Here is a 13,255-nt window from a genome sequence, read left to right as displayed (position 1 = left end):
CTAGAGGTTCTATCTGCTAGAGGTTCTATCTGCTAGAGGTTCTGTCTGCTAGAAGATGATTCTAAGGTAATTGGTGTTAAAGTTACTTACAAACCCTCATTGGTTTGAATGGTGTCAGCAATTTTTATGTAGTATATCTTTTTTTACACAACAACATGAATTGGGGTATTTAGAGTACTATATAGGTAGAGAACATTGAACAGAACAAGGCTGTCAATAACTCCATTTGGACAAAAAAGCAGAAAGAACCATATAGCCCCAAGCGCTCCATGTGTTGTGGTTTTATCTCTGCTGTTTATACCCATGTTGCCAGGAGTTGTTCTTGCGTACATCTCTAGGCCTGATTTATGAGTGTTAATAGCATGTCTTGTTTATATGTGTGTTTGTGTGCCTGCCTGTGTGTCCCTGTGTCCCAGGTGGTGGAGCGGGACGAGCATGTGCTGCATCTGTGTGCCCAGGCGGTGGTGTTGCAGGGGGAGCTGAAGGCCCACAGCGCCCAGCTGGAGAGCGGGGATGACGCCCTGAGTGCCCTGAGCCAGCACCTCCGAGACACCCAGAGAGACCTGGAGGACAGCCGCAAACACAGCCAGGAGTGTGAGATGGTCATCAGCACTATGAGAGACAGCACCGCTGCATTGAGACGACAGGTCAGACAGACAGTCAGTCTCACCAGTTAGGCCAGCCAGTCAGTCAGGCAGATCGGTCAGTGGATCAGTCAGTCAGGCCGAGCCTCATCCACAGGGCTGTAGCTTCCCAATGACAGACTCGTCCGCAAACCCGGTCGCACTGTGCTGATCACTCCCTTTCCACTACAAACATAGATTAATCTACTAGTCCACTCAGTGGTTTCCCCCTACACAGTCAGGCCCACTCATCCTGCTCACTACCCCTGCTACCTGGAACAGTGCCAGTCATGCGGCTAAGTCAAAGCCAGTCAAGTAGTACTAGCACTGTAGTATACCCAACTGGCCTCTCAGGTGAGTGAAGCTACATGCAGGTCAGTTGTCTCGCCACACCTCTGTAGGTAAGGCTCCATCTCTGCTCCTGATCTGTAAACGGGTGGAGTCCGACAGGGTACAACACACTGGGAGTCAGAGGGTCTGGGGACCTGTGGAAGTGTTTGCACTGATTCCTATTGATCGGCGTCATGGCCCCCATACAGGAGGAAACACAATGAGAAAACACAGGCAGTGTGAGCCCCCTGGACAGCACAGAGCACAGCACAGAGTACAGCACAGAGCACAGCCGTTAATGGCTGGCAGGAGGAAGCAGAGAGGAGGGGATGACTGGATTACATGGGCAGAGCAGTGGAGAGGAAGGTTCGATGTTTGGACTTGTTTGGGTGTGTGTGGTTGTGTGCATGCATGTGTGTGTGAGACACGGGGTGGTTGACAGTTCCATGCACGGAAGAAGCAAAGTGGAAAATCATGCTGGGGATGCGATATGTGTCTGAAATAATGGCGGCCGTGCCCAGTGGAGCTCAGCGTTTATGTGGTGTGGAGGTGGCTGGAGATGCAGGGGGGCGCTTACCTCCTGTGAGCCCACAATGGAGGCGCCGTTCCCATCACCTCCAACTCTCACCCTCCCCTCTCCACTGCTGTAACCAAGGCCTTCCCTCTCCACTGCTGTAACCAAGGCCTTCCCTCTCCACTGTATACCCCCCCACACACACCACCTGAGTCCCTAACAACACCCCTTCCCACACAGCAGAGCTCCATTAGCAACACAGAGGCTCTCAATCGCACACACACACACACACACACAGTATTGATCTCTCCCGTCCTCAGCTGGGTCCTTAGAGCACACAGCGCAACACACCACCCGCTCGGTTCATCAGTCTCTATCTCTAACCCACGGTGTGTGTGTGGTGTGTGTGTGGTGTGTGTGCGTGAGTGAGTGTTGACCTGCATACCTTTTAAGTGATCACTTCCTGCCAAGGTATTTTTTCACACCAATGTTTCTTTACCTCTTTCCCAAGTTTACATGTGTTGTCTGGAAACTGGGGTGTGTGTATGTCTGTGTGAGAGAGGGAGGTAGAGAGGGAGGTAGAGAGGGAGGTAGAGAGGGAGGTAGAGAGGGAGGTAGAGAGGGAGGTAGAGAGGGAGGTAGAGAGGGAGGTAGAGAGGGAGGTAGAGAGGGAGGTAGAGAGGGAGGTAGAGAGGGAGGTAGAGAGGGAGGTAGAGAGGGAGGTAGAGAGGGAGGTAGAGAGAGAGGTAGAGAGGGAGGTAGAGAGGGAGGTAGAGAGGGAGGTAGAGAGGGAGGTAGAGAGGGAGGTAGAGAGGGAGGTAGAGAGGGAGGTAGAGAGGGAGGTAGAGAGAGAGAGAGTCTGATTTCATTTAATGAGCCGATCGCTCTGAGTCTGCTGTGAGACATCAATACAACTAGCTGATTTCACCACCTCTCACTCCATCTTCATCCTGGCTTTATGAACACTACAGACACGCTGCAGTGAAGGCTGTCTGGAAAACATAGACAACAAACAACAACAGTGGGTAATGAGAGGAACACTGTATTCAGATATATTATCCAAAATAAACGTACAGGCCATTTGGGAGTGTTTTATAAGTGCAGCAGCACAAAGTCATCCTGACAAACCACCGAAACCTGATAGGACATTTTGTGTGTGCGTGCGTGTGCGCGTACGTGCGTGCGCCTCAGACAGACCGACTCATCTGTGAGAAGCAGAATGTGCTCCAGTCACTAGCCATCAGGCCCAGCACAGCTTCCAGATGGGGGCGACTGAGGGGAAACGTTCTGTTTGCCTGTCTCTGCTTCATTACTGTGAACTCACCCAGTACCTCAGCCCCAAACTTACAGTCTCATAGTGACCCCTGCCTGCCTCACAGTCAGACAGGAGGACCCCATGCAGTCTGCCCTTCAACCATAGTCTCACAGAGTAGCCCGTCCCTTCTGTCTCTACCTCTCAACACTCAACTACACAACACAGGAAGGAAATGGGAGGAGAGACCTACTAAAGTCAACCGCATGACAGTGTTTCTGTACCGGTCTGTCAACGGATATATCTGTGCACTCTGTTCCGGTGTGCCTCTCTCAGGTGGAGGAACAGGAGGAGAGTGTGGTGAAGAGCCAAGCTGATTTCTCTGTCTACAGAGCCACTCACATCCACTCTGACTCAGACTACGACTCTCAGCTCTGCCGCGTCCAGGATCTACAACAGGTACAGTAGGGCAGACACTTCACCTCTTCATGCTGGAGTCCTGCTAACACAACCAGTCACTGTGGCCAGTGAAATCACAGTGACCAGAGAAAGTCATTGTCTTTAAAACTTCACTCATCAACTATAGTTAGAAGTTTGGTCCTACTGTATGTTCAGTAAGTTCACTGTAGTTCTGTGTATTCCAAACCTGGCATTAAACTGACCCTAGACAGGAAGCCAGAGCAGCCATCGCCAGACAGACCCTGACCCACACCAACCAAGGTCCATAACGGCCGCGGTGACTAATTGTTTGTTATGTCAGCGTGCGTGTGCCCGTTTGCCGTTAATGGAGTGTAGTGGGGCGATCCATCAGGCTGTCAAGCAGGCCCAGTGTCAGCTGGAGTGGCTGGCGTGTCAGAGGAGCGCCCGCGCTGCGCTGACGTGATTTACTGCACTGCTCCCAACGCACGCAGCCATCCCTCCCCGCTGCACTTCGACTCAGCCCAGATTGATTACCCACGATGCCCGCCATCTTCTGGCAACCTTTTAGCTGCGTTTTATAGATGGTTAGAGCACCTCGTTTGACTATTTATACATCTGTAAGTGGCCATGAAATCTAGATTTGTCTTGACGGGTGTCAGCGTCAGGGGGTAGTGAAACCAGAGCCTGGTGACAACTCGTTATTTTAATGGTCTGAGATGAAGGGGGAGATGGCAGGATCTTCCCTCCGCAACATGGCTGAATTCTACTTTTTTTTAACTTAATGTTTACGTACATATTTCACTCAAAGCTGTTGGCTTTGGCTTGGTAGGGTCTGAGAGCACTGGGGAGATGACTGGCACACATACACACACACTCTACTGGAGGAAGAGTGAATGTGACATGTTGACCTGTCAGCTGCCTGTGCTCACACACACACACACACACACACACACACACACACACACACACACACACACACACACACACACACACACACACACACACACAAGTTATCTTAGGTAAATATGTCATGGCAGCCACACAGTGCAGTTGGCTGGTTAATTGAATAGTTAAAACATCAGTAGGTCTGTGCAGATTGGATGTGACACCTGTCAGATAGGTGCTCCCCTAACACAGGACACTTCCTCCACACACTGATACTCATGCCATCATGGTGGAAATGCCAAATTAGGGGCAGGCGCTTCACTGAACGCGCTTGAGCAGGTGTGGAGTTGTCCTGGGGGGTGGAGGGGGGGGGGGGGGCATTGCTATGCTGGGTCTCTCAGGTGAGGATGTGGAAAGCCTGGGGCTTTGGTCCTCCCGTTCCCCTCAGGCATAGTCATAGGTGTGTGTGCGTGTGCGCGCGCGTGTGTGTAGGCATTCTCCCAGGCCGTGGAGCAGTGTGCCCAGGGCAGCCAGGACCTCAGTGTGTGCCAGTCGGAGGTTCGTCAGCTGAGAGAGGAGGTGTCCAGACTCACCCAGCTCAAAGACAGCACTGTGGCAGGTGTGGAGGGCATGACACAACTCAACCAATAACTTTGTGTTTACGATAGAATACATAAAGTGTTTATTTTTTACTGCATAGTGTGTGTGTGTGTGTGTGTGTGTGTGTGTGTGTGTGTGTGTGTGTGTGTGTGTGTGTGTGTGTGTGTGTGTGTGTGTGTGTGTGTGTTTGTGTGTGTGTGTGTGTGTGTGTGTGTGTGTGTGTGTGTGTGTGTGTGCATCCATGTGTGTGTTTACGGTGTACTGTGTGTGCTGCAGAGGTGCTGCGGCTGCAAGAGGCTGGGAGGCAACTCCAGGCAGAGGCCATGATGGAGGACCAGCGCAGGCTGGAGGAGGCGGGAGCTCAAGAGCAGAGGGCTGTCAGGCTGGAGCAGGACCTGCAGGCCGCCCACACCCAGTGTGCCAAGAGACAGCAGGTACACACTGGCATGATGCCAGGCCAGGCCCTCACCTCCAACATACCTGGAGGATAGGATAGAAAGAGCTTACATACACCTACTCACTCAGAACTTCAGGAAGTGGAAAACACGCACACACACATAAATGGAACACTCTGGGTAAGAAGATACACACACACAGGAGTTTATGTTCACACACACACTCACACTATGACTGAGCCTTCCCTCTTTTCCCTCCCAGGCGGTGCAGAAGAGGGATAACCTCCTGAGGCGTTCGGAGGCTGACCTGCTGGAGGCCCGGGAGACTCTGAGGAGTCGGGCTGTGGAGGTGGAGCGGCAGGCGGCTGCAGCCAGGGGCCTGGAGGCTGACGTCCAGAGGGCCAGGAGGGAAGGACAGCAGAGAGAGGCCGAGTGTGGCTCTCTCAGGACCCAGCTGATGACCCTCAGGGAGGAACTAAAGGAGGCCCAGGGACGCTGCAGGGACACGGGTAGGAGGAGGACACAGTCCTGGGGGGTGAGCTGGGTGACTGGTGTCTATAAAGGGGCTTGTGTTTCAGAGTGTAGTCAGGTACATTTGTAGCTCTCTCTCTCTCTCTCCCTATTTTTTTGTCTCTTTGTCTGTTTGTCTCTCTCTCCTTCCCCCTTCCTTGGTGGAGAATAGGTTCTAAAAACAGTTAAAAGCAGAAGAGGCATGAGGAAGAAGGAATGAGAGTGATGCTGATGGAAGGAGGGAAGGGGAGAAAGAGGAGAGTGACATGGTTGTAGTGGCAGCAGCAGCAGTGCAGCCTCTAGGGCTGACCTTAATGAGCAGTCTGAGATGGTCACCTGTTTACGTCCTGCCTGCCCCAGAAGCCTCAGCAGCTAGTCAGCAATGAAACAGCCCATCAATTCACAGCCTGGGGCCTTTTGACTGACACACACACTCACTCACACTCACACATGCATACTAACATATGCATATGCACTCAGAGGGACCATCAAAATAAGAAATAACAGAACATGCATGGATGAAGAAGGGCAAATCAACACACAAGATAACAGATAAGATATGTAATATAATAGCGTTGTTGATAGTAAATGATCTGAATATGTTATGTGTCTGTGTTTGTGTCTGTGTCTCAGCCCAGGAGCTGGCTCGTCAGGAGGAGAAGGTGTTGCTGGTGGAGGGGGGGCAGCATCGGACACAGGAACACCTGGCAGAGCGGGTGACAGAGGTGGTGAGGGCAGAGCAGGCCCAGAGGAAGCTACAGGCAGAGCTACGCACCTTAAAGGAGAGACTCCGCACCACAGAACATGAGCTGCAGGGCTACAGGTACTCTACAGGGCTTTGGGCTCCCTAAGTCTGTCTCTATCTGACTCCAAGTAGAAGTCTGCGCATGACTGATTTATTCATGCCATTCCCACCCGCACCCACAGCTTTTCATACCGCACCTACCTACTCCCGCTGGCTTTCTGTCTAACTCCCACCCGCTCCCGTAAAAACTGGTCCCGAACCCAACCACAGTCCCGCAATGTTATTTTAGGCGTATGTGTTGCAGCTAGTTTACTAGCCATGGTCCTAGCAATTTTGCGCTCTATAGTCAATATCAGAATGCGCAAAAATAACCTAAGAAATAGGTTAAATTACCAGAGATCCTCACATTCTCCATTATATTAGGCTATCTATATTACTGGGCTATATCAGCCAATAGGTTAGACGTTGTTTGAAGAGAGCAGAGTTGGAGAGAGAGAGGACACTTGCATTTTCTCTTGAGCTACGTTTAATAGCCTACCTTTTAGGATCGGGACGATTTTCAGACAGAGACAAAATAATATGGGTGATCAATATTTATTACTAGGCAGTGTAGTAAACTATAGCCTAATCATATTTAAGTTAATTTCCTTGGAAAGATTAATCCAAATTCATCCCAAAGTTGTATGTCTGATGAGTGATGAATGCAGGATGAAAAATGCCGACCATGACTCAATGATGTCTGTTGGGACCTGCAGCCCTCTACCGCCAAGCACACAGCATGTCATGAACCTGTCTTTAACCCCAATCCTTTACATTTCACTGTGCCATTAGTTCAACAGTGACTTGAGTATTTACTTATTCCCATTTAGATCCAAACTGAACCTTTTGGTCAGTAAGGCACAGTGTCTTTATAACAGACAAGCCTCTCAAACAATCACTCTAAATAATGCCTGTGAAACAAACACCCATCTGATGTTAAATGTGTTTAAAAACCCACTGTGCCTCACACACTCTCTCTCAATCTTGTCTGTATCTTAGTGGCTGAGAGAAAGAGAGAAAAGTGTTTTGGCTTTGTGACCCTTGGCACGCTGCCTCCCCCGCTCTCCCCCTCCTCCCCCCTGTCCATCTGGGCTGTGTGTGCTCCGGCCGCTCGATAGGCAGATCATTCCAGGTCGGGGCCCTCTTGTGAAATCAGATGTTTAACTGGCCAGGAGAAGAGGGATGGGAGCATCTTAACCAGCACCTTGCCAAAGGTCTCCTGTTCAGTCAGCCGTCCCGCCGCTTGGAGTGAGCCCACTGCCTGCCAATAGGCATTAGGGAGGATTTAGTAATTAAGTGATAGGCTGAGGACTAAATTGGGTGTTTGTGGGCTGGCGAGCCACCCAGAGGTCCCCACAGCCATGCAGATAGGGGATTCTAATTGCCAGGGATATTGATCAACCTGGAGAGGGGGGATGCAGGGGATTCACGAGCCATCGATTTGCTGTTACTGCGGCCGCCTTGTCAATGGGAGAGGGAGGTGAGCACTGAGAAGGCTCTGGGCTTTCCCCCCCCCCACACCCACACACACACACACGCTCTCAAACACTCACTCACTTCTGGAAGGGCTTTACCCCTCAACCCCCGCCCACCTCCTCTATATCTCTCGTTCTCCCTTTTTCTTAGACTGTCTAAAGGTGTTGCTTCTCGGATGGGTATTGGCAGAGAGGAGGGGCAACACCTTGGTAGAACATGTCCCTAGGGAATGCCACCCTCACACTTTGCTCTACATACAGTATAAGTTCCTCCTTCACACTCTGCTGGTGTGTCCCTCGTCACCCTCCCTAACGCGTGGTGTGTCCCTCCCTGGGCAGGCGAGGGCTTTGACGCTTGGCTGTGGTCTGAGTTGATGTCTCAGGGAGAGAGGGCGCTGAACTGGGCCGCTCTCGGGGATTTGATTAGCTGCTTCACCTGGCGGTAAACAGGCCCTGGCCATCCCTCACACACACAGCTCTGATCCCATCACTCACGCCCCGGCGCCCCATCAGCCCAACGCTCGCCCCACTACACCATGCCACACCGCAAAGCACCGCACAGACAGAATTAGTGCAACGTCCCCTCATTAAATGTTCAGGCTTGCCTGCTCAGATTAAATCTGGCAGACACAAACACACACGCATTACTCTCCAATGATTACATTTCTCGCATTACATCACAAGATAAATGAAATTCCCTTTGATTTTGAAAATGTGAACAAGAGTGAAAACAAAGTTTACAGCCTGTGGGGGGTAGCTATGGCAGAGAGAGGTATCAAACATGCCCGTTTGAAAGTAGTGGTCGTTTAAAGACTGGGAGCCCCTGACTGACGGTGTGTCTGGCCGTGTGTGTGTATCAGGATGCAGGTGGAGAGTCTGAAGAAGGAGGCAGGGGAGAGCAGGCAGGCACAGCTCAGTGCTCAGCAGGAGGCCAACACACACCAGCAGGGAGCTCAGCAGCTGGAGGCAGAGCTGACCAGCACCAAGGACACACTCAGGACTCTACAGCAGCAGGTAAGACCCAACATTAACACATAAAGCAAACCAACCAACCAACAGGTTCCTACAAACAGTGTCCTGAAACCACAGTCACCACCTTGGGGAGCCTCTCACAGTAAAAGGGACTTCACAACACCACCTCTATCCTAAGTCATTTAGGGTCTGTTACACTAGAGGAACAGTCTTTTAACGCCACTTCAATACCAAAGTGAATTTGTTGTAGCCGGTTAGGAGACTGAGGTTAAGGTTAGGAAAATGGTTAGGTTTAGCGAAAATGCTCTCCTAACCTGCTACGAAAATCACTTTGTATCAAAGTGGCGTGAAAAGAAGATGTCCCGTTACACTAAATCAATATATTGATTTGAGATAGCTAATGACCCAGTAGCCTTGCACTTGACCTTTCCTGCTAGCAGTGACTTTGCTGATAACTTCTTTATTGAGATAAAAAAACAAACATTCAATCTTGTCTCATCGCTGCAACTCCCCAACGGGCTCGGGAGGTGAAGGACGAGTCATGTGTCCTCCGAAACATGACCCCCCAAACCTCGCTTCTTAACACCCGCTTGCTTAACCCGGAAGCCAGCCGCACCAATGTGTCAGAGGAAACACTGTTCACCTGACGACCGAGGTCAGCCTGCAGGCGCCCGGCCCGCCACAAGGCGTCACTAGAGCGCATTGAGCCAAGTAAAGCCCCCCCAAACAAACCTTCCCCCTAACCTGGACATCGCTGGGCCAATTGTGCGCCGCCCTATGGGACTCCCAATCACGGCCGGTTGTGATACAGCCCGGGATCGAACCGGGCTCTGTAGTGACGCATCTAGCACTGCGATGCAGTGCCTTAGACCGCTACGTCACTCTGGAGGCCCTTTTAAATTTGTTTTAAAGGAACTCAGTCTGGCTTTAAACTTACTCTTGAAGTTGTAGTAGTAGTAGTAGTAGTATACACAGGGTGCAGTTTCAAAATTGGGTAGTGCGTCATCAGTTCCTCTTGTCATGTCAGTCATTGCATATCTTAGAGAGCTATTTATAACTTGTCCAGATCAACTGACCCATGTCAGCTGACGTTTATTTATTTTGTTCGATATATATTGGTGTCATTTTTTTGTCACTCAAATATGGCATGAATACACATTAGACATGGCAAAATGAATAGAATTGCAATAAAATTTGCTTTAAAACTGTAAAATGTTCATTACACCCCATTACAAAATGTGCAGAATTGCAGGAAATAAGCTTTAAACCTACAAAGTTCTCTCCACCAACAAGAGGGGTGTGAACCGTTTGTCATGAACAGTGTTTGTGCCCATTGAAATAGAAGTGGCTCGTGCGCGGGGGGTTGCGGGATGCTCCCCAATGCTGGAAGGGGGGCCCCGAGTGGAAATGACTAAAATGTAAATGTAGCCTAACCTCAGAATATTGCCTGTAAACGTGTGGTCGGTTGGTTGGCTGTGTGACTGTGGTTGTCTCTCTGTGTGCCAGCTGCAGGAGCAGGCTGATGCCAGCCGGGAACTGCGGGCAGAGCTGTCCCAGGAGCAGGCCAGGCAGCAGGAGCTGCAGGAGAGGAACCAGGGGGCCAGGGAGAGAGAGGTCCGGCTGGAGTCAGAGAGAAACCAGCTCAGAACCAACCTGGAAGCAGCTCACAGCCAGGTAGATTCAAACACTATAATTAATCAATAAGGCACCTCTGGGGTTTGTGGTATATGGCCAATATACCACAGCTAAGGGATGTTCTTATGCACGGCGCAACGCAGAATGCCTGGATACAGCCCTTAGCCGTGGTATATTGGCCATATAACACACCCCCTCGTGCCTTATTGCTATTATAAACTGGTTACTAATGTAATTAAAGCAGTAAAAATAAATGTTTTGCTATACCCGTGGTCTGATATACCATGGCTGTCAGACAATCACCATTCAGGCTTGAACCAACCAGTTTATAATAATGTATATAAAACTAGCACTCAACTAGACATGTGCAGTCAACAACTCAGCACTCAACCAGGTGCTTTCACACACATACTAATGTATCCAAAAACTAGCGCTCAACTAGAAATATGCAGTCAATAAATTCACACATATTGCTAATGCATGTCACACTCACACAACATATGTTAATCATACTGTAGTGTTTGTTTGTTGATTTATGACTAAAGGCAATTTCCCAACACAAACAATTAGTGTCAGTGAACATCATGAATTAAACCTGTGCTTGCTGACAGTTAAACGTTTCAAAAGGCATTTTTTGGCTTTACATGTTGTTTTTCCATTCATCAGGACAGTGTCTTCTCCTCACATAGTGTCTGACTGAAGCCTGGCTACACTCATCTACAATCCACTCAGATTCCCCCTCCAGCCATGCTCGCAAATTGAATTAGTTTCCGTCTCTGAATTTGTGTTTCAAAAATAGTAATTCTTTTTTAACCCCCAAGGAAGCAAGAGAAATGAGTCAGATCTGCACACGTCATGAATTTTGTGAAATAATAGTTTTCCACCAGCCAAAGGGATACAAGCCTGAAGCGCAGCAATTTACCAACTGTTCAGCTGCTAGGAAATTTAATTGAAGCACATAATTCATATCTTTAGAAAGTTAAATCAATCTGATCAAAAACTTTCTCACTCAATTACGGCCTGAAATTAATCTCCTTAATCCCAATTTAAAATCTGTCATGCATGTAAGTGCAGATCTCTCATCTATCTGCCCATCCATGTTACTTAATCCTGGAACAGAGAGCTAAGATGGTGCTGCGATTGTCAGATTTAGACCCATCTATCTTTGAGCCTGATATACACACAGTGACACACACACCTGATGGGAGCTGTGATAGGGGTGTGTCTCCTGTCTGTCCTACAGCTGAGGGAGCTGGAGAGGACAGTGGGGTGCCTGCAGGAGCGTGTGGTAGAGCTGCAGAGCACCACCCAGAGGCTGCAGGGGGAACAGACAGCCTGCCAGGCTCAGCTGCAGCAGTGTAGGAGGGAGCTGGAGAGCAGGGAGGGCCAGAGCCAGAGCCACAGCCAAGAGGTCAGAGGTCACAGTCACATACTGTCCATATGCTGAGTGTACTTTGTGTGTAGTTAGGGGCCCATGTTCCATATGTGTGTTCTCCTCTCCAGATAAGCATCCTTCAGGAGACGGTGTCCAGGCTGAGAGAGTGTGTAGAGGAGGCTCAGGCCAGCAGCAGGCAGGGGACCAGGGACACAGCAGCAGCACAACACAGCCTCAGAGAGCTGAGACTGGAGCTGGCCTCCACCCAGGCTTCCCATAGAGAGAGCATGGAGCTGGTGGGTGCCCTGCTTACACACTAGTTCTCTGTCAGGCATGTCATGAAAATACTGACGTTAAAACAATGACACTAACTCTCAACTTCTTTTAGGGCAATGACTGTGAGGAAATAATGTGTAGTGGGACTAACAATGTATATTTTGTGTGGATGTTTGTTTTGTGGTGTGTGGCTGTGCATGTGGTGGTACTGGTCAGCTGGCTGAGCAGAGTGGTGAGGCTGCAGGTCTACGTAGTGAGCTGTCCCGCCTGCAGCAGAGGAGCTCCCAGCTGTCAGAGGAGAGAGGGGGCCAGGAGGAGAGGACCAGGCAGCTGGCTGCAGAGCTCCACAGACTACGCACTGCCAGCAGACAGTCACTGGACGAGGTGAGAGAGAAGGATCTACACATCAACATTTCCATTCATCCTCATGGCAATTAACCAATAACCATCAATTTCATTGTCAATAACCACTGATCTGGTTCTAGATCTGACACTGTCAACAGCCAACCGTTAGGTCATGTACCAGATAACCTCACATTAAATACTAGAATGTTACAGTCTGTATCCAACCGTTAGGTCATGTACCAGATAACCTCACATTAAATACTAGAATGTTACAGTCTGTATCCAACCGTTAGGTCATGTACCAGATAACCTCACATTAAATCCTAGAATGTTACAGTCTGTATCCAACCGTTAGGTCATGTACCAGATAACCTCACATTAAATCCTAGAATGTTACAGTCTGTATCCAACCGTTAGGTCATGTACCAGATAACCTCACATTAAATCCTAGAATGTTACAGTCTGTATCCAACCGTTAGGTCATGTACCAGATAACCTCACATTAAATCCTAGACTGTTACAGCCTGTAGCCAACCATTAGGTCATGGACCAGATAACCTCACATTAAATCCTAGACTGTTACAGCCTGTATCCAACCATTAGGTCATGTACCAGATAACCTCACATTAAATCCTAGACTGTTACAGCCTGTATCCAACCATTAGGTCATGGACCAGATAACCTCACATTAAATCCTAGACTGTTACAGCCTGTATCCAACCGTTAGGTCATGTACCAGATAACCTCACATTAAATCCTAGACTGTTACAGCCTGTAGCCAACCATTAGGTCATGTACCAGATAACCTCACATTAAATCCTAGACTGTTACAGCCTGTATCCAATCATTAGATCATGTACCAGA

General features: G+C 49.4%; 1 protein-coding gene across 3 annotated transcripts in view; it reads left to right on the top strand.

Moving 5' to 3' along the window:
• Positions 1-13,255, top strand: part of LOC115203077 (centrosome-associated protein CEP250) — a 193,935-nt gene that overhangs the window by 167,958 nt on the left and 12,722 nt on the right. For all 3 annotated transcript variants that reach the window (XM_029767425.1, XM_029767424.1, XM_029767426.1), the window contains 11 exons: positions 417-647; positions 3,056-3,178; positions 4,517-4,643; positions 4,901-5,058; positions 5,282-5,528; positions 6,163-6,352; positions 8,649-8,802; positions 10,267-10,434; positions 11,639-11,806; positions 11,899-12,066; positions 12,263-12,430. In XM_029767425.1, coding sequence (XP_029623285.1) covers positions 417-647; positions 3,056-3,178; positions 4,517-4,643; positions 4,901-5,058; positions 5,282-5,528; positions 6,163-6,352; positions 8,649-8,802; positions 10,267-10,434; positions 11,639-11,806; positions 11,899-12,066; positions 12,263-12,430 — 1,902 coding nt within the window. The remainder of the gene's footprint in view (positions 1-416; positions 648-3,055; positions 3,179-4,516; positions 4,644-4,900; positions 5,059-5,281; positions 5,529-6,162; positions 6,353-8,648; positions 8,803-10,266; positions 10,435-11,638; positions 11,807-11,898; positions 12,067-12,262; positions 12,431-13,255) is intronic.

The sequence above is a fragment of the Salmo trutta genome, chromosome 12 (genome assembly GCF_901001165.1).
Source record: "Salmo trutta chromosome 12, fSalTru1.1, whole genome shotgun sequence".
Taxonomy (NCBI): domain Eukaryota; kingdom Metazoa; phylum Chordata; class Actinopteri; order Salmoniformes; family Salmonidae; genus Salmo; species Salmo trutta.
The sequence above is the reverse complement of the archived record's forward strand: the minus strand, read 5'-3'. Positions and strand labels throughout refer to the sequence as shown.